The sequence below is a fragment of the Lissotriton vulgaris genome, unplaced genomic scaffold, assembly GCF_964263255.1.
Source record: "Lissotriton vulgaris unplaced genomic scaffold, aLisVul1.2 SCAFFOLD_482, whole genome shotgun sequence".
NCBI lineage: Eukaryota > Metazoa > Chordata > Amphibia > Caudata > Salamandridae > Lissotriton > Lissotriton vulgaris.
In genome coordinates this window covers 74,111-101,651 of record NW_028251556.1, presented here as the reverse complement: position 1 = coordinate 101,651, position 27,541 = coordinate 74,111, and the positions used below count along the sequence as shown (strand labels likewise).

The 27,541-nt window shown below is 51.5% G+C and overlaps 1 protein-coding gene across 2 annotated transcripts in view; it reads left to right on the top strand.

Annotated features, from left to right (window-relative positions):
• The window catches only part of LOC147662846 (E3 ubiquitin-protein ligase TRIM39-like), a 173,078-nt gene that overhangs the window by 79,507 nt on the left and 66,030 nt on the right, over positions 1–27,541 (top strand). For both annotated transcript variants that reach the window (XM_086950859.1, XM_086950860.1), the window contains exon 2: positions 5,061–5,156. In XM_086950859.1, the coding sequence (XP_086806985.1) occupies positions 5,061–5,156 (96 nt within the window). The remainder of the gene's footprint in view (positions 1–5,060; positions 5,157–27,541) is intronic.

Genomic DNA, 27,541 nt, shown 5'->3' with positions numbered 1-27,541 from the left:
TGGATATACAGTATCCTATACTCTGATATGTGTGATGATGTCTAGTATTGGTGTCAGCTCAGGGGAAGGCATGACGATACAGCGTTGTGTGGGGTTGCATGTTCTCCCTGGAATATCGTGTTCCCTGGCCATTTCTTGCAGTCGGTGCACAGTGGGTCATGTACTATAGATGCGCGTGAAAGAATCTGGGCGTAATTCGAAGTGTAATAACTAATAATTTGTACGCCAAATTAAATGCGTCGTATTAGTGGGGAAAATACCCTGGTTATATAACTTAACCATTGTGGAAACCGGGAAACAAGATAGAACAGGGATTAAAAGAAGTTAAAAATAAAAGGCGTATAAAAAAGAACTTCCTCAGATATACAAATAGGAAGGGGGAGGTTGTGAGAGAGTTGGTATTTTAATGTAATGAGAGTGCGGTAAGAGCGCCAATGCGGTAGGTGAAGCGTCAACATGCGACCACGGGGGGAGGCCCACTAGGTCTCAGCGAAGTCGCCGGCCACAGCCAGCGTGTGTAGTGAATTCCCTCCCTGGGGAGGGTGGGGGGGGGGAGGAGGGGGAAGGCAGTGTGTTTTTGCCTAGTGTCCAAGAGGTCGACAACATCAGGGGGCAAAGGGGTTTCCGATACGTTGTGTAAATATGTCTTCGTGGTATTGTTGCGCCGTTGTACCACGCGACGTGTCATGTTCCCTGTCGTCGGCAGGAAAGAAAGATGGTGGGCGTGCAGAGTCTCCGCTCTGTCTCACGCCCATGGTCAGTGCCGAAATTGGATCACTTCTCAAGTTATTCCTTGTTCCAGGCTTGCTTGCTGGAAAGCGTTCAGGGTGTCATCCCAGAGCTGCGCAATGAGGAACTTCCTCAGTCCCGCCATCTCTTCTCGGCGCAGTACCGTGCCTTCCGCCCTCGCCCAGTTCGTGAAAGAAGCATATCAATGCCGAATTTGTGGGGGTTCGCTGTTCTTCCAGCGCCTGGTAAGCAATCGCTTAGCCATGACAAGGCCCAGGTCCCAGAACCTAGCCGGTACCTTATTCAGCCTGGTTCTTTTATAGAGCCCTAGGATGCAGGCTTCCCACATGTGTGGTATATTCTCTGCTGTGCACCGTGTCAGCAGTGTTGTGATCGCTTCCCAGTATGACTGTATATGCTGGCAGAGCTAAAGCATGTGTAAGAGGTCCGCTCCCACCAGTGAGCATCTTTGACATGCCGTATTGGTGACAGAAAAGCATTTGTTGATCTTATCAGGTGATAGATATGCACGGTGCAAAATGTAGAATTGTATGGTCTTGAAGCGGGAGTTACGTGGGACGTTAACTGGTCCATTCAACACCATTGTCCATTCCTTGTCTGTCAAGACTTTCCCCCTATCCGCCGCCCATTTGTCTCTTAGTGGCTGAGTAGAGGGCTGCGTTTGTACCAGTAGGGCCTGCGCCAACCAGTGCACCACGTGTGTGCCGTTTCCCATGACATGTAGGTATTGTATGAAGTGGTGCATTGGCGGTTCCTCAGACATGTCACCCCAGGCACTCGTCAGCGCATGCACCAGAGACGCATGCAAAAGAAACTGCCCGGCCAGTAGATCCGTGCCCGCAGTGAGTCCTGCAAAGGGGAGCAGGGTTCCGTCCGCGTAAAGGTCTCCCAGTGTCTCCACTCCCGCCTATGTCCATCTCTCCAGCGTGGTTTCCGTGACTGCTTCGTCCTCCCTGGGTGTGCCCAGCAGGGGGAGCGCCGGGGCGTACGGCCTCACCATTCGGGTCAGCCTTAAGCTGCGTATAAAGCACCTGCACGCCACCGCTAGGTGCAGTTGTGTAGGGCAGGGAGTCTTAGTTAGAGGATGGAACAATGTGCACATTTGCGTGTGGGTCCAGACAGTGGTGTCCGTGGCAGTATCCGCCAAGTTCCTGCCACCCAGCCATCCCGACACCCACTGCATCCGTGCCGCCAAGTAATACAATTCCAAGTTGGGGACTGTAAGGCCCCCAGCTTCAATGGGTGTATATAGCTTTTTCAGCGCTACTCGGGGTCGCCCTGCGTTTCAAATGAGGTCACGGAGCAAAGTTTCCAGCTCGCGAAACAGTCTGGCAGGGACGTAGTTCGGGATATTGGTGTAGTACTACAATAGACGTGGTAGGACTATCATTTTCGTCAGTGCCACTCGGCTTGGTACATTCAGGGGCAGGGCATCCAGAAGGTTACCTGTGCTCGTAAAGAGGAGATCGCTCTCATCAGGTTTCCTTCCAGTATGTCCTGTGGGTTCCTGTATATGTGTATTCCCAGGTACCTGAACGTAGTGGGATACCAATTAAGCCTTTCGCCTCCTATTCGGACATTGCATTCAGGCGTATCCGGGCCAAATGAGTATGCGCCCGATTTGGCCCAGTTGACTCGCAAGCCGGACATGTTCTCAAAGTTCCGAAATATATCAGTTAGGGTCCTCGGAGCGCAGGTCAAATCCCTGACGTATAAAAGCAGATCATCCGCGTAAAGCGAGACCGTATGTATTTCATCGCCATTGGGATTCCCCATTCCTCTCCTCGTGTCCGTAGTATCGTAGCAAGGGGTTCCATAGCCATGGAAAACAGCAGAGGGGACAGGGGGCAACCCCGTCTGGTGCCTCTTCGCACCCTGATGGCATCTGAAAGGAGTCTGCCCGTGCGCACGCGATCAGTGGGGCGCCGATATAACAAGCTTACCATGTCGGTATAACCGTCCCCCAGGTCATACTTGTCCATCACTGCTGCCAGGTACTGCACTCCACTGAGTCAAATGCCTTTTCAAGGTCCAGTACCAGGCACCCCGATCTCGGCCATTGTCGTATAGCGTATTCTTGCACTCGGAACAGTCTGCGAATATTATTGGATGTGCTGCGTGTGGGTACAAAGCCATTCTGGTCGCAATGTACCAGTGTTGGGACCAAAGGGGCTAGTCGCTGTGCTAGGGTCGAGGCGAGTATTTTGTAATCTGTATTCAATAGGGCTAACGGGCGGTATGAGCCCATGTGTGTACCATCCCTGCCAGGTTTGAGGATGGAGATGAGGTTGGCCTCATTAAGCTTGGGAGGGAGGGAGGAGTCTTCCTCGGCTGCTGCATATACTTTCAGCAATTCAGGAATGAGGACATCTGAACAGACCTTGTAGAACTCGGTGGGTAGGCCGTCTGGGCCGGGGGATTTGCCATTGGACAAATTGAAAATGGCAGTGCGGAGCTCGTCAGATGTGAGCTGCGCTCCGAGATCTCCCTGTTGTGTGTCAGTCAATTGTGGCATTTGTAGAGTCAAAAGGTACTCCACGATATCAGTCTGGGGGACTCTTAGGCGGGAGTTATATAATTGTTTGTAGTGTCCCGTGAAAGCATCATGTATTTATTCTGCGTATATACCGTCCCATCTCCATCAGTATTTATCGCTGACACCGGTGCTGCGCGGTCTTCTTGTTTAACTAGCCAGGCTAGTAGTTTGCCAGGTTTGTCGCTGAGGTGATGTGTGCGTGCTGAGTGAGCTGCGTAATTGAGATTACAGAGCCGTTCTAGCAGTCGTGAATGTTCTGCGCGTGCCGCTAGTAGGGGGCCGACTGCACCGCCTATAGCATCCTGTTCTCGTTGGAGCATGTCAGTCTCTACCCGTGTCAGGTCTCCTTCTAATTGCTTCCGCATGCATCCCTGCGTGCCCAGGCAGTGTCCCCTGATCACAACTTTGAAAGCGTCCCATTCGATCTTGGGGGAGGACGCCGTGCCCGAGTTGTCCTCGAAATATCACGCTGTTTGTGTGAGTAGGGAGTCTCGGAAAGGTGCATCTAGCAATAGAACCGGCTGTAGCCTCCAGGTGGGGACGGGTGGGTGTGGTCGTTCCCATGCTATGTCTAGTATGTGCGGGTTATGGTCAGAATGGGTACGGCCCATGTATCGCGTGTCAGTGATGAGGGGCAGCAATTCAGCAGAGACCATGTATCTATCTAGTCGCACGTGTAAGTCATGTGCTCCCGAGTAATATGAATATATGTTAGTTGTGGGATTGTGCGCGCGCCAAGCATCGTGTAAGTCACATTGAGCGGCCCAGCTAGTCAGCGCCTTCATGGCCCCGTGCGCTGGTGTACCGGTCTGAGGTGGGGAGGAGCGGTCTAGTGTTGCGTCTAGGATGCAGTTGTAATCTCCCCCCAAGATCCATGGGACGCCGTGCCATGGCGCCAGTATTGGCGAGAGCCGTGTGAAGAAATCTCCCTGGTCAGTGTTTGGAGAGTACAAGGAGGCCAGGACCACTGGCTGCCCATCCAGTCGGCCCTGAATTACCACAAATCTGCCATCAGAGCCAATATGTGTATGCAACACTGCCAAAGGGGTCCCAGGCCGAACCCACAGCAGTGTTCCTCGAGCGTATGAGGAGTATTCTGTGGCGTATAATTGTCCACGCCACCTTCTATGTAGTGCGCGCACTTCCGCTTTGTTCAAATGTGTCTCCTGCAAGAGTGCTATGTGTATCCGATGTCGTTTTAGATAGGAGTATATCTGGTATCTGCGCGATGGTGTGCATGCCCCTGATGTTCCAGGTACATATTTGGCAACAGACCAATCATCATAACCTCTATGTAGAACATGCCAATCATAAACACTCTCTTCCTAGTGACAATACCAGTAATCCTAAATCAGGTGCCTGATAAAATGGCCATCACCTTAATTCAGATGTCAGAAATATAAAATCATCCCAATATGGCCTCTAAGCATGCCGGTTATAAAAAAAAAAACCCTGTTCTGGTGAATCTCATTAGTCACTTGCCAAGGAGAACATACCATGAGAAGTGTTTGTCCAGAGACTATGGCTTACAGAATTACTGCCCAGATGAAATGTTGTAAGTTGTAATGCCCAGATGACATGCCATAGGAGTTACTGCCCTTCTAGCGTACCCTCTGATAGGTTGCTCTGATAATGTACAAGAGGCACCTTCATATACCTTTGGCAGAAAGGGACAATTTCATTAAAAGACCAATATAAAGTATGTATCTCAACCTCTGAAGGATAGTTGCACAAAATGTTTATGGATTACAATGTGTGGACTTTCTTCTTTTAGGAGAAGTTTCAGAGTTATCTCGACAGATTTAAGAAAAAGTTGGGGGACATTCTTGAACTGCATCGCAAAGAAGAGACGAAAGTGGCACAATTGGAGGTAAGAGAACAGTACCTGATATACCAGTAGCGTGGAGTGAGGACTCCAAATATTGTCTCGCTTTACAGCAAGACCACAGAAGTTGTATCAGAAATTGATCATACCTGGCTTAGGGTTTTCCTGACTGTGCTTTAAAACTATTGCGGCAGCGTCCACGAATATAAAGACATAAAGTCACTTTAAGACCCCGGGGTTTTCCCGAGTTTTTGATCGGATGTTGTGTAAAACTGTATACCAGTTTTGTGTTTTGATGTCTTCTCGGGGGTGTGACCACAATCCAAGGGTGATAGTAACAAGGATAGTATTGAAGTGCATCACTACATGTTAAGGCAGGGGCCTCTATCCTTTTCTATAATGAGAGGTACTTCTGATCAGTGAAAATAGTCCCGAGCTGCTAATGCCTTTGACCATTGTGCATTAGTGACCACACCAGTGACCATTGTGCATTAGTGACCACACCAAATACAATCACTAAAATGGGAACCTCTTGTAGGATTACTAGTAGTGATGAAATGTCATACCGAAATATCATATCCAGAATATTGACTAATACAATAGCATGAAATTATGTAGGTATATATGTACTATTCTTAACTCCTCGTCTACATATATCTGCAAAATAAATAGATGTGGAGTTCAGAATGAAATAAAATTATACTCGCCTATAAATAATTACCATTCATAAAGTGACTATACCCTCTGAATTACTTACTGTGCTGGGCGGCACTACAGGGAGCTACTTACCTCCTAAGCTATGCATTTGAGACCCCTGTTTTAAGGAATCTTAATGGGGTGTCTTGTGTAGTATCCAGTTCCCACTAGTATTTGGTGGAACTACCAGTGGACCTGCGCCTGGAACCGGAGGAAGCTAGGTTCCGAGCGAAACTGAAAACATTCCTCTACACAAAATAATTGTCCGCTCTGTTTTTGTGCTCCCTGCTCGCTGCTTCTCCCTCTTTTAGCGCGTGGACACGCCGGTGTGCGTAACGCAGCGCTCTACAAATGTCCCAATAATAATAATAATAATAATTTTCCTGAGTATGTAATGTATCCGTGGGCTCTGGGGCAGTCTGCATTCCTCCAGCCTCCATTGCAACCTCCCTTCATTACTGTTCGTAACCTCCTGGAGATCCAAAGTTTGTCTGTGATGTCCAGCAGAAGTGGGAGTTTAAAAAAATGGTTGTATCCTCGTTTGGTGTAAATCCACCCACAGTGCTAGTGAAGGCAGGTGGCCAGTCATAAATCCCAGATTCAGTAGTTACCTTCTTTTCTTTTTCAACAGGTAAGCAATCGGGGTATATGTCCACGTTGGCATCAAAAAAAGAAGGGGACTGGGAGCTGATGAACGTCCAATGCCTGCGCTCTTTTTAGTGATCAATTCAAGACCGGGGGGGAGGTTGGGGGATGGAGGGGCTATTTCTTGTTGCCCTCACACATCCCTGGGGTTGTTATGCTTCATCATCGGGTGGGTGCTCCTCGTCGGGATGAGTGCTGCAATTTCATACGGGTCCCCCAAAGGGTCACTTTGGTGGAGATCTTTTTACTTTGGTTGTCATCAGATGAGTGCGAGGGTATCCAAATTGGGGTGATGGTGGTGGTGAATTAAAACTGACTAGGCGATGTCTAACACATCTTTATTCTGCAGACTCTCCTGTCAGGTAAAAAAACAAAAAAGGATTGTGAGTGCTACTTTAAGGGTCAATGATCGGCCCTTGTAGCTAGTGCGCTTCCTCAGGGCCAAAGGAAATGGTGAAATAGTTCCCCCCCTTTATATCAACATGCTAGGCTCTCCCTGCCTCAGTGGTACATGTATGGTCTGTGTATAGAGATCATCCCACTGTGAAGGTGAGTAAACAAGCTTTCTGGGTAAAGGCAGGGGACATGCACTGTATGCGGGGTGTATGTAGTGCTGATAATGCAGTCCATCTACCCTGTCCCTCTGCTCGCCTGGGTTCTTATAGGAACAGTGACCCCGCTGGTCTTGAATTCCACGTCACCTGTTCTTTCAGTGAAAAATATTTCTAATTATTTTGTGCACTATTTTTAGGGATTCGAGATTCATCAGCTATCTGCTCATATTAGTTATCATGTATTCAATTGTGAAAAGTTACTTACAAGGATTGGACGTTTTTCAGTAGTAGTGATAGTTGTTTAGTTAACTAACATATGGTCTTAAAACATTTTAATAACCAGTACATCAAAGTATTTACTAGGAAAACAATACATACAACATCCGTTTAAAACACATTTCTGAAAACCAGATCACAAAACTCTCACTGGGATTGTGCTGTAATGATTCAAAGGAGCTGCATGTCTTTGTCTGTTCTATCTCCATGGTAGCATCTTGTGGAGACAGTTGTACCAGGAGAACTAACAAGACAGCAGCTGGAGTTGGTGGCTGTTCATCAATAGAAAATTAAGCTATCTAAACTTACCTGTGTGTCTCTTCTTAACGGATTGCCTATCTAAAATGTAATATTTTCCTACTGTTAGAGTGCTCGTGCTTAAGGTAGATAAAAAAGAAATCAAACATCAATGGTCAATAGTGCATGAGGAAACATGGTAAACAGTTTTAGATCAAATTGTTAAAACCATTAAGAACTTAAATATTGGGGGGGCGTGGCCTGCGACCGGGCAAGATGGCCGCAGAATAACTGAGCTCCGTGCGAGACGAGACCTTCCCGTAAAATCCGATCACTAATCCTGTACAATATTCAGTGTTGCATCAAGATTCTGGCGATTGAGAACTTCCGATACCGACTGTGCTAATCCAGACCCCCAGAGAGCACGGCATTGGGGAGATATGCGGCTGAGAAAGTTGCGTCCTGGACCCACGTTGCCACCGGGACTTCAATTAGACGCCTACCCCGGCAGGAGGTAAACGACGCTGCGGAGGAGATACCAGGCGCGGAGGTCTGCTGTACGGCGCTGGACTGCATCTACAGATTCTACCCGCTGCCGGAAACACAAATAACAGAGCGCAAACATACGAAAACGACCAGCAGTGCTCGTAGAGGGCCCATGCACAAAGACTCGCTGGAACCAACGGAAAGGTCTGAGCACCGATGGGCAAAGCCGGGTGCAGAGAGGACTATTGTAAGTGTGGTACTACTTGACCTAGGCCCCCATGAACTTCGTGGCCTAGGACCTCGTTGAAGTAAGGGCTGGCCCGAGCTCGGCAGGACCAGTGCTGGACGGTGGAGGTCGGCGTTATCCGGGGTGTTACTGGGCACAGGACTTTGAGGGTGCTGCCCCCGCCGCGCAACGACCAGACGTGGACAGCCACCGACCCTGGGAACAGGAGAAACAGGCAATAGGGTACACATCAGCGAAGCAGCCAACCAGAAAAAAACCGGACCCTGCACAACCGGGACATACTCTACCAGTGGGAGTACCTCTACACCCCTCAGGTTGGAAGAATAGGACACGGGGTAGACTGCCAGCACCAGGGGGGGGGAATAGAAGCACAAAGTTTAAGCACAGGAACAGGAGTGCTACATCTCTCAAATTTTAACTCCAGTCAGGAAGCAAGAACCTGAAAGAATAGACTGTGGGGTCCACAGGTCCCACTGCTGCAACATAGTGCTGGGGAGGGCGCGACTGCGCTTGGTCATAGACTGCAGACTCATAATCCTCGGCTGGGATACGCCCAAGGACACTGGGCGATAGACCTACACCAGACGCAAATCGACCGCAGAGATGAGCTGAAGATGGCCCAAGGTACAACAGACCCCTAGGCTAGACAAATATGCCTACACAAAAGACTCCTCTGGACCGCAGACCAGCGCTCGACCTCCAGACACACCAGAAGTGACAGAAGAGGTGACCCTTCAAGATGTGATCGCGACCCAACTAACGATGCAATCCTCATCTGAAAGAGACACGTTAGTGATAGATTCCTTACCTTAGAATATCCCCAGGCGTCAGACTGGATCCGGAAACTTTTGCGTAGCAGTACCCTTGCGCGTCGGTAGGCGTCGTCTGCGGCTCCGCGTCCTTCGTCGGCGTCATGGGCGCCGTGATGACGTCGTCGGAGTACTTAGACGCCGCCTCCGCGTGCTGACGTCAGTTCTTCTTTTTTCCACGCCAGCCAGCGCAGATCTGGAAAGAGCAGTTAACCTAGTCAATTTTTGACTAAGTTTTTTGGTGATCTTTTGATCCATTTCGAAGTCTGTACGACTCCGACGGTGCCGTAGGGATGCCTGGCTTCAAGCATTGCGACGAGTGCGACCGTACCATGTCGGTTACGGAACCCCACCGCCTGTGCCTGACGTGTTTGGGCGTCGACCATGACGACGAGGCCTGCCCCGACTGTCGGGCCCTTTCGAGGAAAGCCAGGCGGGAGCGGTCCTGCAGGTGGCTCGAACTCCGGCAGTCGGCCCGCGCCGTGTGAGGTCCCGGTCCTGGTCCCACGGGAGGTCGAGGGACAGGTCGCGGGGACGGGGCCGTCACAGCTCCGGGAGTCGGCGCCACTCCTCCGGGTCCAAGTCGTCAGGTAAGAAGCATAAGAAGTCGAAGAGACATCATCGCTCTTCTGACTCCCCCGACGCTCGCGCGATGCGGCCGGGAGTTCGGGTGACACCGCCCACGCGGCTCCTCGGGAGTCTCGGGGGCGCCGCGTTCGTCCCCATACCCTCTGGTCCCTGGGCTGAACGCGACGCCGGAGGAGATTGAGCGTTTCCTCATGGCCATGAGGTCCCTTTCTCCTCCGACGGGTTCTGCGGCGCCTTCGGGCCCAGCGAACCCGTCTGGGGGCCCTAGTGGGTCGGGGGCTTCCACCCCGACGACGTTGGGTGCTTCGGCCCCAACGCCGCCGACGCCTTCGGGCCCGGCGCCACAGGGCCCCACGATCCCGACACCGCCGGTGCCCTCGGGCCCGGCGCCGCAGGGTACAGTGGCTCCGGCGCCGCCGGCGCCTTCGGGCCAGGCGCCGCAGGGCGCCGCTGGACCCTCCTCGGGAAATGGATCCTCACCGGTGGACCTTACGACCCCCCCGGCGTCGGTCCGTGTGGTGTCCCCTCCGGCGCCGTCCTCGGGCGGCGCCGTCCCCGATGCCTCCTTTGCTTCGGTTCCGACGTAGGGACGACGCCTATCGGCGCCGCACCCGACGCTGTTTGGAGATTTTTACTACTACGAACCGACCTCATGCAACTACGACCCTGATTCTCAGGACATGGGTGATGAGGAGGATTGGGAGGGGTCTGATGACCCTCTGACCAAAGAGTGTCAGTCTAATATGGACTGGGCAGGAGACCTTGGGGAGGCCAGTGGCCTGGACACCTCTCCAGACACTGGATTTGTCTTTCCTCCTACCGTGGCTTCGGAGGAGGGAGCTACCTATGGTGTGGTGTTGACGAGGGCTGCCAAGGCCTTAAACCTTGAGCTCCCCGTCGCGGCCGTGAGGACTAACCTCCTCACAGAGGCCCTTAAGCCGCAGTCATGCTCCATAGAGCCTCTACTGCCGTTTAATGAGGCCTTGTCCGACGTTCTTTTGGGCACTTGGTCCAGGCCCGCTACGGGTTCGCCTGTAGATAGGAACATGGCCAGACGCCACCGCCCAGCTCCGGGCGACCCATGTTTCCTGTCCTCCCACCCCACCCCCAAGAGTCTGGTCATCCAGGCCTCTAATTCCCAGACCGCATTCCCGTCGGCTCCGCCGGACAGGGAATCCAAGAGGTACGAGAATTATGGAAAGAAGATATTCTCATCCCTTAGTTTGGGACTGCGGTCTTCCAACACCGCATGCCTCTTGGGCCGCTACACCCACTCTCTGTGGGAAACTGTAGAAAGGTGGATACCTGACTATGGTTGCCCCCAACTTTTTGCCTGGTGTTTTGCTGGTTTTCCGACTTAGTTGACCTGGGGCCCTGCCAATCAGGACCCCAGGCCTACTGCTCTCTCTCTAAAATGGATTCCATGTACCTTAGGTACATTTCCAATTGGTACTGGGCCACCGTATCAGACCCTGTAACTCAGGGCATAGGTGTACCCAGGGCCTACCAGGGGCTGCAGCATGTATTATGCCACCCCTGGATGGCCATCTAAATCTGACACAACTGGCTGCACGACAGCTGGGGCAAGGTGGTGTAATCACCCTTTGCTTTAGATATAGTATGCCTATATCTAACCCTAAAATGGACACACAGATTCCTATCAGTCACTCCTATGGCAGGCCTTGACAATCCTGAAGGCAGAGTGCTTGGAATCGTGTGAAATGGTGCTCTGGCATGAGCTGAGCCCGTTTGCAGCTTGCGGAACAAAGTCCTAATAGCTGTTCCATGATAACGCATACCATATACTCTTAAGTGTATTATAATCCTTGCGGTTAAATGCTATCTTTGGTATCGCTTCATCAAAACATGTCGAGTAAGGTGTCATACGAATTGGAATACTAACCCCTCGCCAATTCTGGCGACGGGGTTAGCATTCCACCCTTCTAGAGGGACATGACATGTATGTAACTGTGAACCCCGGTTAAAGTTAACTCGAGCCTCAGCATCACAAAATGGATGCTGCCACCACAGACACAAGTCTGACCCCCTGCAGCTGGGAGTCCTTCCAGCGAGGGGAGCTTGGACAAATGGTTTCCTGTCAGGGGCGGTGCTAGCACCATCCCAGACAGGGTTTTGTGTATCCTGGGTAGGCAGGGCTTTACAGGAAGGTGACTGCATCTGCCGGCTAGAACCAGTTCCAGGGGCACACCAGCCCCTGAGCTGGGGAAAGTCCGGCATGGGAGAGGGGTGTAACCACCCCCCTTCCTGGTCCCACCCCTAGGGCAGGACCTAGTCGCGTACCCACCCCTTTCTTTAGGATAAAGGCAGGAGCGGGGACCCTTCCAAATTAGATCATCTTTGAATCAAGAAACTACTTTCTAGGAAAGGAACTCTCGACTTCTTCTCAAGATTTCTCCCTTGTGGCTCAGGAGTAGTCACCCTGCACCCGCAGGCACCATCAAGAACTCTGCGGTTTGCTGCACATCCTTCCTCCGGAATCCGACTGACCAGCTCGACGAGACCCGGCTTCCCTGGCACCTCTGACCTCTACCTAGCTCTACAGCTAAGCTGAGAACCGTAGGTGCGACGAGACCTCGAGGGACCGGCCATCATCAGAACTACACGACTTCTATCCAGCACGACCGCCGAGGAATCCTCTGGTGAGTGCTTTGGGGGTCCGAGAAGCCCCGACCCTGAGCAGCTCCAGCACCGAAGTCCAGCCCCCCAGCATCCACGAGATCTGCGTGGGGCCCTTCTGCTTTTTGCTGCTCACCGCGTTGTCTGGCTACTAGCCTGCTGGCTTGTGGCCTTCCCGACGACGCCCGACGACATCACCACTGCTGGTCTGGTTGCTCCAGACTGGCCCTTGCTCCCTTCCAAAAGAGGAGCACCCCGGACCCTCCTGGTCCACTCCAGACGCCATTTTAGGTCCACCGCGTGGGCTTGAATTTGCCAAGACTTGTTGCCCCAATTCTGGGTCCAGCGACGTCAACAGCATCAACCATCGTGGGACAGCTCGCACCTCCATCCTGGTCGCCGACAACGCCTCCTGGTCCGTGAGACTGCAGAGCCCAGCGTCGCCCACTCACCTGGTCGAGGTGACTACCATCCGGTGCCATCCTGGTGCCCATCTGATCACTGGCTAGTGATTAAGAACTTGGTCCCCTCTGCTTTCAGGTGTCATCCATCTTCGATCCAGGCTTGGATCACTTCGAACAATCTTCACTGGTCGCCTGCCAGCAACTCTTTCTTCAGGCTCCTGGTTTGTCAACGAGGATTCCCGACGTCTTTTCAGACCTATGCAGACGCAGCCCCTGGGCTAGGTAACTTCGGCATTTCGGTGCCCCAGCATAGCCTCACTATCCAAGGGTCCAGATCCACTGTCGTTTTCAACCTACCTTATCGGGTTCGCCCGAGAACACTAACTTTGCTTTTACTAGCTCCCATAGACTTTGTCCCGCATCCCGCGTGAGAGTGCACACTCTGCACCCGAGTCCCCTAGGCCTCCTACTAGTAATCTGAAGGTTCAGTAACGTAGTCCTAGTGATTCCAAAGCCTATTAGTCTAGTACTTACCTGCTAGTAATTTCGCATTCCACTTCCATAGTATATGGTTTTCCGTGCCCCTCGGGCATTTGTGTAAATTGTGCAACTTAAAGTATTTTCATAAGAGTTTTGTTGTGTGCTTAGTACCCTGTCCTCATAAAGAGTACAGGGCTGTTGTGATCTAAATAAATACACTGTTTATTTTCATAACACTTGTGTGGTGTCCTTTCACTTGGTGTTCAAGGGGTATATGTGATGGTATAACAGCTGGCTTAACACGCCTTCTAGAGTTTAGCCCGAAGACTGCTCTTGTCCATGCTACTAGGATAGCTGGTCTATCGGTTACTTGCAACCAATCATCAATAAGGGTTGTTTGGACTGATGCATAGTAATCACTAGAATAGTGAGCACTGCACATCAGGCCAACTTCTCACAGAGACGGTGGCGGAAGTGCTGCCAGAGTGCCCGTTGGAGGTGCGGGCCAAACTCGGCCAAGCCCTTTTGGAGGGCCGGGACGCAGCCAAGTATTCCATCAGGTGTGGACTGGATACTACTGACTCGCTGGGCAGAGCGATGGCTACTACAGTGGCGGTGAGGCGCCACACCTGGCTGAGATCTGCCAATTTTTCGGCAGATGTTCAGAACACCCTTATGGACATGCCGTTCGATGGCCGTCGCCTCTTTGGCGACAAGGCAGACCACGCGCTTGAGCGTTTTAAGGACTCCAGGGCTACGGCCAAGTCCTTGGGCCTCTCGGCCCCGCGCCAGCTAACGGGTGGCTTTCGCTCCTTTCGAGGCCAGGGAAGGGGCGTCCCCACACGTGCCGCCAGCCACTCGCCGCAGACTGTCGTCCAGCGCGGCGGCGGACGTGGAAACTGCACCGGAGGCGGTCGGGGAAACAGGCGGAGTCAGTCCACACCTGCCCCCGCGGCATCCACCTCTAAACCCTCCTACTCCGTGCTTTTCGGCCCATGTGACGCCAGTGGGAGGCAGGGTTCGCCATCACCACTCTCACTGGTGCACTGTCACTTCGGACAGGTGGGTGCTGCAGATCGTCCGGAGGGGCTACTCCCTCCCCTTCGAGACGACTCCTCAAGCCATGCCACCGCAACACCACGACGTATCGGGGGATCATTTGCGGCTCGTGCAGGAGGAAGTTTCGGCCCTCTTGGCCAAGGGGGCCAACGAGCGCGTTCCTGGGCCAGAAGTAGGACGTGGTTGCTACTCCCACTACTTTCTGGTACCCAAGAAGGGCAAAGGGGGCCTACGCCCTATCTTGGATCTGAGGAACGTCAACGGCTTCCTCCGGAAGGAGAAGTTCAAAATGCTGACTCTGGCTCAGGTCTTAGCTGCCCGAGACCCAGGAGACTGGATGGTAGCGTTGGACTTGCAGGACGCGTATTTCCACATCCCCGTCCTGCCAGCCCACCGGCGTTACCTGCGGGTCACGGTAGGCCACGAGCATTTTCAGTTTATCGTGCTCCCCTTCGGCCTTACCAGCGCCCCACGGGTGTTCACGAAGGTGATGGCGGTGGTTGCAGCTCATCTGCGCAGGTTAGGGGTGCCAGTCTTCCCCTACCTAGACGACTGGTTGTTGAAGGCGGGCTCGCCCCAGACAGTCGTCAGCCACCTCCAGACTACGGCGGATCTCCTGCACCAGCTGGGATTTTCCATCAATGTGCCGAAGTCACACCTGTGCCCCTCTCAAAAGCTCCTTTTCATCGGAGCGGTTCTCGACTCGGCGCAGTTTCGGGTTTACCCACCCGAACAGCGGGTTCGGGATATACAGGCTCTGATTCCGATCTTCCGGCCTTTATCCCGAGTTTCGGTCAGGTTGACGCTGCGGCTTCTGGGGCTGATGGCCTCCTGCATCCTTCTGGTGCATCACGCACAGTGGCGGATGCGGGCTCTGCAGTGGGACCTGAAGTTTCAGTGGGCCCAGCATCAGGGGAACCTGTCCGACCATGTCCTGATCTCGGAGGCCACTGCGAGACAGCTGCAGTGGTGGCTCACGGACCGCGATTGGGTCAACGGCAGATCCCTCTCCCTTCCCCAACCGGAGCACGTAGTTGTGACGGACGCGTCCCTCCAGGGCTGGGGAGGCCACTTGGGAGAGGCGGAGATCATAGGCCTCTGGTCTCCGGCGGAGTCCCGGCTCCATATCAACCTGTTGGAGCTGCGGGCGATTCGTCTAGCACTGAAGGCATTCCTCCCGTCTGTCCGAGGGAGTGTAGTGCAAGTGTTCACGGACAACACCACCGCCATGTGGTACTGAAACAAACAGGGTGGGGTGGGGTCGTGGACCCTCTGCCAGGAGGCTCTGCGCCTCTGGCAATGGCTGGAACATCAGGGCGTGACTCCGATGGTTCAACACCTGGCAGGTTCTCTGAACGCCAGGGCGGAAGATGCTCAGCCGACGGTGCTCGATGGATCACGAATGGCGTCTGAACTCGGACGTGGCGCAAGGCCTCTTTCAGCAATGGGGAGAGCCTTGGTTAGATCTATTCGCCACCGAAGAGAACGCGCAATGTCATCAGTTCTGCGCGTTGGAATTTCCAAGGCGGCACTCGCTCGGAGACGCTTTTCGTCGCGAGTGGAGCTGCGGTCTGTTGTACGCCTTTCCGCCTATACTACTTCTGCCCAGAGTGCTGAAGAAGATCAAGCGCGACCGGGTGTAGGAAGGTACATCCTGACTATGGTTGCCCCCAACTTTTTGCCCTGTGTTTTAGCTGGTTTTGGACATAGTCGACCTGGGACACTGCCAATCAGGACCCCAGGCCTACTGCTCTCTCTTTAAAATGGATTCCATGTACCCTAGGTACATTTCCAATTGGTACTGGGCCACCCTATCAGACCCTGTAACTCAGGGCATGGGTGTACCCAGGGCTGCCAGGGGCTGCAGCATGTATTATGCCACCCCTGGCTGGCCTCCTAAATTTGACACAACTGGCTGCATGACAGCTGGGGCAAAGTCGTGTAATCACCCTTTGCTGTAGGTGTAGTATACCTATACCTAACCCTAAAATGGACACACAGATTCCTATCAGTCACTCCTATGGCAGGCCTTGACAATCCTGAAGGCAGAGTGCTTGGAATCGTGTGAGATGGTGCTCTGGCATGAGCTGAGCCTGTCTGCAGCTTGCGGAACCAAGTCCTAATAGCTGTTCCATGATATCGCATACCATATACTCTTAAGTGCATTATAATCCTCGCGGTTAAATGCTAACTTTGGTATTGCTTTATCAAAACATGTCGAGTAAGGTGTCATACGAATTGGAATACTAACCCCTTGCCAATTCTGGCGAAGGGGTTAGCATTCCACCCTTCTAGAGGGACACGACATGTATGTAACTGTGAACCCCGGTTAAAGTTAAGCAAAGCCTCAGCTCCACAAAATGGATGCTGCCACCACAGACACGAGTCTGACCTCCTGCTGCTGGGAGTCCTTCCAGCGAGGGAGGCTTGGACAAAGGGTTTCCTGTCCGGGGCGGTGCTAGCACCATCCCAGACATGGTTTTGTGTATCCTGGGTAGGCAGGGCTTTTCAGGAAGGTGACTGCTGAGTGGCACCCCGGTGCTCACTACGCATAGGCCAGTCAGAACCAGTTCCAGGGGCACACCAGCCCCTGGCCTGGGGAAGTCCGGCAGGGGAGAGGGGTGTAACCACCCCCCTCCTGGTCCCACCCATAGGCAGGACCTAGTCACCGGGTCAGCCCCCTTTTTTAGTATAAAGATAGGAGCGGGCCCCCTGTTCAAATTAGATCATCTTTGGAATCAAGACACGACTTTCTGCGAAAGACATCAAGATTTCCTTCTTCAAGATTCTCCCTTGTGGCTAAGGAGTAGTCACCCTGCATCAAGCGGGCACCATCCTAAGAACACTGCGGTCTGCTGCAAGTCCTTCTTCACGAATCCGACGACCCAGCTCGACGAGACCCGGCTTCCCTGGCACCTCTGACCTCTACTCACCTCTACAGCAAAGCTGAGAACTGTGAGTGCGACGAGACCTCGAGGGACCGACGATCGCCAAGACTGCACGACTTCTTTGCAACAAGCCCACCGTGTGCTCCACTGGTGAGTGCTTTGGGGTCCGAGAAGCCCCAACCCTGAGCAGCTCCAGCACCGAAGATCAGCCCTCCAGCATCTCCACGATCTGCGTGGGGCCCTTCTGCTTTTGCGTGCTCACCGCGCTGTGTGGCTACTAGCCGGCTGGCTTGTGGCCTTCTACACGACGCCCGACGACATCACTGCTGCTGGTCTGGTTGCTCCAGACTGGCCCTTGCTTCCTTCTTCAAGAGAGGCACCCCGGACCCTCCTGGTCCACTCCAGACGCCATTTTAGGTCCACCGCGTGGGCTTGAATTTGCCAAGGCTTTGTTGCCCAATCCTGGGTCCAGCGACGCCGACAGCTTCAATCATCGTGGGACAGCTCGCTCCCCCTTCCTGGTCGCCGACAACGCCTCCTGGTCCGTGAGATCTTCGAGCACAGCGTCACCCACTCACCTAGTCGAGGTGGCTACCATCCGGTGCCCTCCTGGTGCCCACTGACTACTGGCTAGTAGTCTCGAACTTGGTCCCCTCTGCTTTCAGGTGTCATCTTCCATCGATCCAGGCTTGGATCCACCGAACTTTCTTCACTGGTCGCCTGCCAGCAACTTCTTTCTTCCAGGCTCCTGGTCCGTCAACGAGGATTCCCGACGTCCTTTGAGTCCTATGCAGCTACAGCCCCTGCGCTAGGTAACTTCGGCATTTCGGTGCCCCAGCATAGCCTCACTATCCAAGGGTCAGAATCCACTTTCGTTTTCCTCCTACCAGGTCGGGTTCGCCCGAGAACACTAACTTTGCAAATTCTAGCTACCATAGACTTTGTCCCGCATCACGCGTGAGAGTGCACACTCTGCACCCGAGTCCCCTGGGTCTCCTAGAAGTAATCTAACGATTCTATAGTCCAGTCCTAGCGATTCCAAAGCCTATTAGTACTGTACTTACCTGCTAGTAATTTTGCATTCCACTTTTCAATATATGGTTTTCCGTGCCCCTTGGGCATTTGTATATACTGTGCTAACTTAAGTATTTTTATAAGAGTTTTGTGTTGTGCTTAGCACCCTGTCCTCATAAAGAGTACAGGGCTGTTGTGATTTAAATAAATACACTGTTTATTTTCATAACACTTGTGTGGTGTCCTTTCACTTGGTATTCAAGGGGTATATGTGTGGTAAACAGCTGGCTTAACACGCCCTCTCTAGTCTTTAGCCTTAGACTGCTCGTATCCACGCTACTAGGATAGCTGGTCTATAAGGTTGACTTACAACCAATCATCAATAAGGGTTGCTGGACTGATACATAGTGTTCACTAGAATAGTGAGCACTGCATATCAGGCCACCTTCTCACACCGGGCACAAGTCATCCGTAAGGCTCCGGACTGGGCACGAAGGTACTGGTATCCCGAGCTACTCAGTATGTCAGTCGATCCCCTGGTTCGCCTGCCTCTTCAGGAGGACCTTCTGTCGCAGCAGCAGGGGACGGTCCTCCACCCGAGCCTGTCCAGTCTCCACCTCCATGCTTGGGGATTGAGCGGCGACAGTTGAGGCCATTTGACTTGCCTCCTTAAGTCTGTAACATCATTCTGGCAGCAAGGCGTCCCTCCACAAAGTCGGTATACACCTGCAGGTGGAACAGATTTGTGGCATGGTGCACAGCAAAGGCTGTGGATCCCATCAATGCCCCTCTTTCTGAGGTTCTCCTCTTTCTTCTCTCTCTTGCCCAGCAGGGCTTTGCTCTGGGCACTGTCAAGGGCTATCTTTCAGCTCTTTCAGCCTTTCTGAGGCTGCCTGACCAACCTTCTTTGTTCAAGTCCCTTATTGTTAATCGATTCCTGAAGGGCATCACTCATACGTTCCCTCCTGTTCCATTCGTGATGCCTCAGTGGGACTTTAACCTGGTTCTTACGTTTCTGATGTGCGCTCCCTTAGAGCCACTTCACAACTGTCCTCTCCACCTTCTTTCGTTGAAGACTGCCTTCCTGGTAGCCATCACCTCTGCCAGGAGAGTGAGAGCTCCAGGCTCTATCTTGTAAACCTCCTTTCCTTTCAGTCCATCCGGACAAAGTTGTGTTACGGACAAGGCCCTCCTTCCTACCCAAGGTAGTCACGGCCTTCCACATTGAACAATCCATCACATTGCCCACCTTCTTTCAGCCTCCGCACCCCTCGAGAGAGGAGGAGCGGCTCCATCGTCTGGACCCAAAACGCGCGCTCTCATTTTATCTGAATCGCACACAACAGTTCCGGGTGGATGATCAACTCTTTGTAGGGTACGCGGGCGCTAAGAAAGGGAAAGCGGTGCACAAGCGGACCATCTCCCGGTGGATTATCTTGTGCATCCAAGCGTGTTACTCCTTGGCTAAGAAGGAACCCCCTGTTGGGCTGAGGGCTCATTCCACTCGAGCCATAGCCACTACAACTGCCTTGGGCCGAGGTGTGCCCTTGCAGGATATTTGCCAGGCGGCTACGTGGGCCTCGCTGCACACGTTTGCAAGACACTATTGCCTGGACAGTCAAGTCCGGAGGGACGGCTACTTCGGCCGTTCCGTCCTCCAGGACTTTCTGGTGTGATTATTGGTTCGCAGACCCACCACCACGGGCATGGTATTGCTGGGGTATCTATTCTAAGGTAAGGAATCTATCACTAACGTGTCTCTTTCAGATGCACAAGTTACTACTTGTGTAACGATCTATCTGTAAGAGACATTAGTTAGTGATAGATTCCTTACCGACCCACCCATCCTCCCCGTTCTGCGAACCGATATCTAGGGTTAAGGTCATCCCCTTTCAGGGCCCTAGTTTCATGGCACCAGTGTTGGTTTTTGGCATAGCTCTGCGTTTCTGACGCGGAAAAGCTGTGTCTAAGAACTGACGTCAGCACGCGGAGGCGGCGTCTAAGTACTCAGACGACGTCATCACGGCGCCCACGACGCCGACGACGGACGCGGAGCCGCAGACGACGCCTACCGACGCGCAAGGGTACTGCTATGCAGAAGTTTCCGAATCCAATCTGACACCTGGGGATATTCTAAGGTAAGGAATCTATCACTAACTAATGTCTCTTACAGATATATCGTTACACAAGTAGTAACTTGTGCAATGGGCACAATTCCACGAACGTAGCCCTAATACGGGCGGACTTTGCTAAAATGTCGGACCGACTGGTGGAGGTTGAGAAGACAACTACAGGACTCACGACGGCCACGGCCACATTGCAACAACAAGTGCAGAAGTTAGAAGAGGAAAACAAAATGATGAAGGCTAAACTAGACGACCAGGAAGGACGCTCGCTGCCGAATAATGTACGCTTTGTAGGCGTGCCGGAAACTGCAGGGAGACCAGCCTTGGATCTCTTTGTAGAAGAATTGATGCAGAAACAACTACAGCCGCGGAGGCTCTCCAAATTCTTTTCGGCGGAAATAGCACACCAAGTACCTGGAGGCAAACCGCGGACACCGCCGCGGCCCATATTGGCGCGAATTTTCAACTACCGAAATCGGGACGCAATCCTGCAGGCCGCACGCATCGCGCCGCCAATAAATAACTTGGATATAACTCGGAAATCACCTTCTATCCTGATTATACAGCAGCCGTCAAACAACAAAGACGCAGTTACACAGAGGTTAAGAAAGAATTGCACGCCAGGGAATTGAAATACTTTTCCCGGCGAAGCTCCGGGTTGAATCTGATGGAAAAACATTGTTCTTTGAAACGCCGGGAGAGGCGCGAGACTGGCTAGAGGAACCAAGTCCAGGGAGAACGCCCACGCCGGCCGCTGAGAAATATACGGACAGACCTCGAGGTAGGAGTGTGTCACCGCAGGGGTGGGAACATGGGCCCCATACAAGATGAACACAATACAGGTAGCATTATATAAAGAACTACTGTGAGACATCTATTTCTCCGAAACAGAACCCTCTGTTGAAACTGCTACAAGAGGTGAGGCGTCGCTCATGGATGAACTGGGACAAGGACATTCGATTCACGAACCCTGAACGAGGGGTTGGGGCCCATACAGGTAGGCTCTAACAGATGGGGGCAACACTGAATAGACAGTCCAGGAAGGGAGGGCTTTGTTCTGAACACGGAAGACTCACAACAACGAATGATGTGGTTTGTTTGGGACTAGAAGCGCTCTGCTCAGTTGGGGGGCGGGCAGTTTTAGAACCGCTGGGCAGGGAAGCAGGGTGGGGGGTTCGGGGTGTGGGAGTTTGGGGACTTGATTGGATATGTTATGTTTTTCTTGTTAATGTATCTCTCCGAAAAAATTAATTAGTATTTGTACGATGTATTCATGCATGTGACATGCACTTGCGCTTTGACACTGCTAGGTTCACCATTAGCTCTATGTCCCCATATTACACACACTATGTCGCAAGGTGAAGGTCTGGATGCTGGCTCTCAGCCACTACGCGCATTAGGCCCTCCCCTGTCAGTAATATCGTGGAACGTAAATGGACTAGGGCACAAGATCAAAAGGGGGTTGGTTCTTCAATATCTGAAACGGAGGGGCCCTACGGTAGCACTACTCCAGGAGACCCATTTAATGGGCACGGGCTATAAGGTGCTGGACCGTTGGGGGTTCAAAGTGGTAGCCCATGCAGAGTTCACATCTGGGTCCCAGGGGGTAGGTATTCTGATGCATAGAAGCTCTCCCTTGGTGGTGAAGGAGACCCGGACTGACGACCAGGGTCGATTCGCCGCAGTGTCCTGTCAATGGGAGGGACGGATGTACAACATGATATCGTTGTATATCCCCCCGGCGCTTCATCAGACGGCCTTCTAGGATCTCAGGAGGTTCCTACTGTATCTTCCTGATGGGGAACTGATCATAGGCGGGGATTTTAATGCAGTAATAGACGCCACTATGGACAGAAGACCGCCCAGAGACACGAATAGGCCCAATCAGACCCTGAGAGAATTTGTAGATGCAAGGGGATTGATGGATATCTGGAGGGTTAAGCATCCTACGGAACACCAGTACACCTTTCACTCCGGAGTACACAACAGTCTTTCCCGAATAGACTATATACTTACATTAGCAGTAACCCCGGCAAGGGTGAGCACTTACCAAGAGGCATTTCAGATCACTCGCCTATACAGTTCCTATATACCGCACAGATTCCTGGGAGACAAAGACTTTTTCCGCTCTACTTGGAATATTTGAAGAATCCTAAGATTGCCAAGGCCCTCGCGAAATCCACCGATCAATACTATGCAGAAAACGCACATTCCGTCGAATCGCCGGGCACTTTATGGGAGGCGTAAAAGTCAGTGATCAGGGGTCAAGCCATCTCGGTCATTGCCAGACACAAACGGAACCATAGGCAGAACTTAGATACTCTAGAAGAAGCAGTACAGAAGGCCGAAAAAGCACATGCCGCAAATCCCACTGACACTACAGCGCAAACCCTGACCCTAGCGACCCAAGAATGTAGAGCTTGTGCGTGGGAAACAGCGAAAGTCAGGCACTCTGATACCCTACATAGGATATATGAGCTGGGTGATAAGACGGGGAGAATGCTTGCATGGTTGGAGAGGAGGGAAAAGGCGAATAGGTGGATTGCCGACTGACGTTAGGTGACGGCACCACGACGACTGAGCCCAAACTCATGGTGGAAGGACTAGCAACATAATATGAAAAGGTTTATACACAGCGCGCTGAGGCCACAATGGAAGATAACGTACAGTTCCTCAGAGGGATATAAATGCCTACACTACCACTGGAGGACATGCAAGATTTAGAAGCAGACTTTACAGCAGAGGAATTAGGGGTGGCACTGGCAGCGCTTCACACGGGGAAGGCAATGGGACCGAATGGTCTACCGGTAGAGCTATATAAAAAGGTGACAGGCAAGATTACGCCCCATTTACTCAATATATTCAATGAACGTCTAGAGCTGGGGCTATTACCCAGATACCAAAGATTGGCTACGATTGTGGCAATACACAAACCAGATAAATCCGCAACATCTGCCTCTTCCTACCGCCCAATAACCCTTATTGTCATACAGAGGAAGGTTACACACTAACCTTACAGCCGGATAAAGCAGGAACGATGGTGAGGCTAGTTGATCTCTTCCCCTATATGGAGATACCCATGAGTATAAATATACACACTGCTCTCTCTCTCTCTCTCAAAATTGAGGCGCTTCCTTAGCGCGTGTTAATCTTGTGTTCTCATTAATGTTTCCACTAAAGTCCCAGGAAACACAAATAAATCAAAAAACGGAGCGTGTGAACTTTCCTTGCTCCTTTGTAATCCCTCGAAGTTAACCCCTTCATTGCGCAGAACTACCTCCCCAGTGCTGCCGTCGGCCAATGGCCGATGCAGCCCCACCCGTTTTGCGGAAGTGCCGCACTGCGGGAAAATCGGGGCCGCAGTAAACGAGTTAAACACAATCCAAGGGGCAGTGAAGTGTATTACTGTTCAGAACAAACACCGATCCCGGTGCTCTGGCAGAATTTATTAAGTAAGCTGAACCCAGGGAGCCTCTCTCTCTCTCTCTCTCTCTCCGGTTTTTTCCCCGATGACTCATCCAGTGCGACTCGAGGAAAGAAGAAAGGCTGCACGTATTACACAGAAAATGCATAAGACAGCCTTTGAAGTTCAGCTGTCACAAAGTACTTTACAAACTCCAGGTTTAGCAGCTAACATGAAACACTGCTATGTGCTCGATTCTACTCCACCTCAGATTACCCGAGTGACAAGCCCCGAGCACTTCCAGGGTGGGGCTTAAATCCTCTGTCAGGTGCCATGACCAGTCTCCTCTGAGGATTCTGGGATATGTACTTCGTGCCAAATCATTCATTCCGTGCAGTGTATGTTATACCCCATGTGCCTATTTCTGCCTGCCCATGACACTAATAAACGCAGAAGCCAAGATACTGGCCAAAGCATAGGCAATACGATTGCAGCCACACCTAAAGAAGTTAATTCACCCTCACCAGTCCGGCTTTATGCCGGGACGCAACACCTCCCTCAAATTAAGACACCTACATGGAGTGCTTACTTGGGCACCGCTGATCCAAGAAGACGCAGTCATTCTTTTATTAGACGCCACGATGGCGTTTGACCTCGTGGAATGGCCGTTTCTGTTCGCAGTACTCCGTAAGTTGGGGTTTGGCCCAAAGTTTTGCGAGTGGATCCACTTATTATACACAGCACATCTAGCACAAGTGGTAGCAAATGGACGTATATCGCGACAGTTCGCATTGGGAAGGGGGACAAGACAAGGTTGCCCGCGGTCTCCGCTCCTCTTCGCCCTAGTGCTGGAACCACTTGCGGCATGGATAAGACAGGACTCATCGATACATGGAATGATATGGGAGGCGGGCTGGGAGGACCGGATCTCGCTTTACGCGGATGGCGTTTTAATATACTTAACATCCCTGGCAAGTTCCCTGGTATCCCTGCTGAACATTTTCACGATATATGGGAATGTATCAGGGTACACTATTAACTGGACAAAATCACTGCTCTATGTGTTGCATGGTCCTACTCCCGCACTCCCTCAAGATTGCGAGTTGCAAATTACTACTGATTTAAATATTTAGGAATATATGTTACCCCGCAGGAAACAATTTTTATGGAGGAAAACCTGATGAAGCCGCTGGCAAGACTCTGTGCGTATGTCAAACACTGGAGACCCCTTCCATTAACATTACTGCGGAGGGCGGCACTCTTCAAAATGCTGGCCTTGCCTTGGTTCCTCTATGCCCTTCAGAATACCCCATTCCCAGTCCCCCCCTCTTACTTTAAAGCAATTGAAGCCCAAGTATCCACACTGCTGTGGGACGGGAAACCGGCCCGCATAGCACAACACAAATTAGTGCGTAGCTGGTACGATGGGGGAATCGCATTACCAAATATTAAATTATATTATTGGGCCTCGCAACTAATAGTGATAAACCAGTGGCTGCACGTCCCGCAGGACGAACCAGCATTCCGAATAATAGAAGCCTCTTGCCTGCAGAACATCTGATGAAAGCCCGCTACACAAATAAAAAGCGAAACATACTTACAGGACCGACGGCACACATGGTCAAAATATGGCACACAGCACAAAGGGAGCTGGGTTGGGAAGGAGTTCTGACAGTAGCCACCCGCCTCTGGGAGACCCGACGTTAGGCATCCTGGCCAACACTAAGAGATTTCGGCAATGGGATTTCATCGATATTAGTAAAATAGGTGACCTCTGGGTGAAAGGCATCCGATAAAGGAGCGGATCGTTTTTAAGTCCATGTGTATGGTCTATAAGGCCTTGGCTAAAAGCAGCCCCACAGGGATTAGAGCCATCTTGACCTATTACAACCCTGGCAGGAACCTCCGCTCCTCCAATCATTCTCTCCTCTACATCCCTCGCATTCGGAAAGCCAGATGGGGTGGTAGGGCATTCTCCCTCTTGGCTCCTAAATGGTGGAACGATCTTCCATTAGAACTTAGGTCCCTCCCTTCCCTCCAAACTTTCAGAGCTGCCCTTAAAACACGCCTCTTTGTCCAAGCGTACATGTAAGTGCATGAGTGCCCGCTTTCTGATCTTTTTGTTAGGCGCCTTGACACCTTCGGGTTTTAGTTTGCGCGTTACAAGATGCACAATAAATAAAGGCAAGATCATCTCCTTTGCTACATTGTGGGAAAAGTATGGGATCGCAGAGACGGAACTCTATCGCTATATCCAAATTAGACATGCGCTCCGGGGCGCTATCCCTCCAGATGCCCAACTAGCGGAATCTTCGCCTTTAGAGGACAGACTCCTCATGGACTATATGGACAAAAAAGCCCTCTCGCAGACGTATCATAAGTTAGTAAATAACCAACCAGACCCCATGAAGACGCTAAAGGACAGGTGGCAGGCAGACTTGGGGGACATGGAGGAGTCAGACTGGATGGACGCATTAGCATCGGCCCGAGAGGCAGCGATCCCCCTCTAGGCTAAAACTCATACAACTTAAAGTGCTACACCGTATTTATTACCCACGCACCACACTACATAAGCTTGGCACACCCCGACCCACTCTGCCTCAGAAGTTGCGGACACACAGGAACATTTTATCATATAATATGGGATTGTCCGGCCATATAATCCTATTGGGAATGGGTAATGAGTGAAATTTCGGAGGTGGGAGGGGCAGAGGTCCCGCGGGATCCCAGATGCTGCCTCCTAAATATTTGGCAACCTACTGAATTAAATTTGGCCCTACAGAATTGGGCCACGCTTGGGACGACAATTGCATAGCGGAACATAGCCAAGAACTTGGGCTCTGGAGTGTTACCCCGCGTCAACAGTGGGAAAGAGACATGGATGTTGCAATGGTGGATGAAAGGGCGGTTTACATCCACAGGGGATGTCCTCAAAAGTGGTCCAAAATATGGGGAACATGGAACGAATGCCGGGGAAATATATGTGAGCCCCCTCAGGCGAACTCAACCTCTGAGGCTAGCCCCTGAATATAAGGAGGACTGGATAGGCTGATATATGGACAGGAATTCTGGAAGTAGAATGTGGGAGGGATGCTAAGAAAGTAGTGTCACCTGTTTCAGTGCAAGTTTATACGCTGTGCATTATATGTTATGTACGCCATGGAACGTGCTATGTTCGATTCAACTACAGATTGAGATATTTAATGTTTAAATGTTTTACTGCTCATACGGATGTATGTGAACCGTGATACCAATAAAAATTGTTAAAAAATTAAAAAAAAAACTTAAATATTAAAACTGGGTTACCAAGAGTCAAGTGTCCTTAAATACAAAATGTCAACAGTACCTAATACTGGTTGAAGCAGTCGCTTTTGTCAGTCATATAGGTGTTTAGAAACCACTTGAAAAACATAGAACTGTACTGTACGGAAGTTACATACATACCGAACTGTTATCATGTGTCAATCAACCTATTCAGTCTTTAGACCAAGTAGTAGAAACAATCCTGCTCTGACTGCCTTGTATATAGGGTCAACACAGGCTGTGTGACATATATTTCTGCCTTACTGAATTGTTAGAGGTGAAGCCTTCTACAGGAATGGGTTGTGAACAACAGCATAAGCGCAGTGTAAAGTGATTTTTTGCTGCTGTGTTCCTGTGAAAGAAAGAGCTACATTGGTATTTAAGGCATAAGAGAAGGTATCAGAGTGCAGTGTAACCTTTAAATGCCCATGCATAAAGCCAGGAATATGAACATTTGTGATGTTTTATCTTTTTTTTAAATCTTTATTTCATAATAATGTCTTTTGAAATGTTTTAGTAGCAGGTAATGGTTGAATTCGGGTATTCCATTGCCCTAGTGGCTGACACTTAGGGGTGAT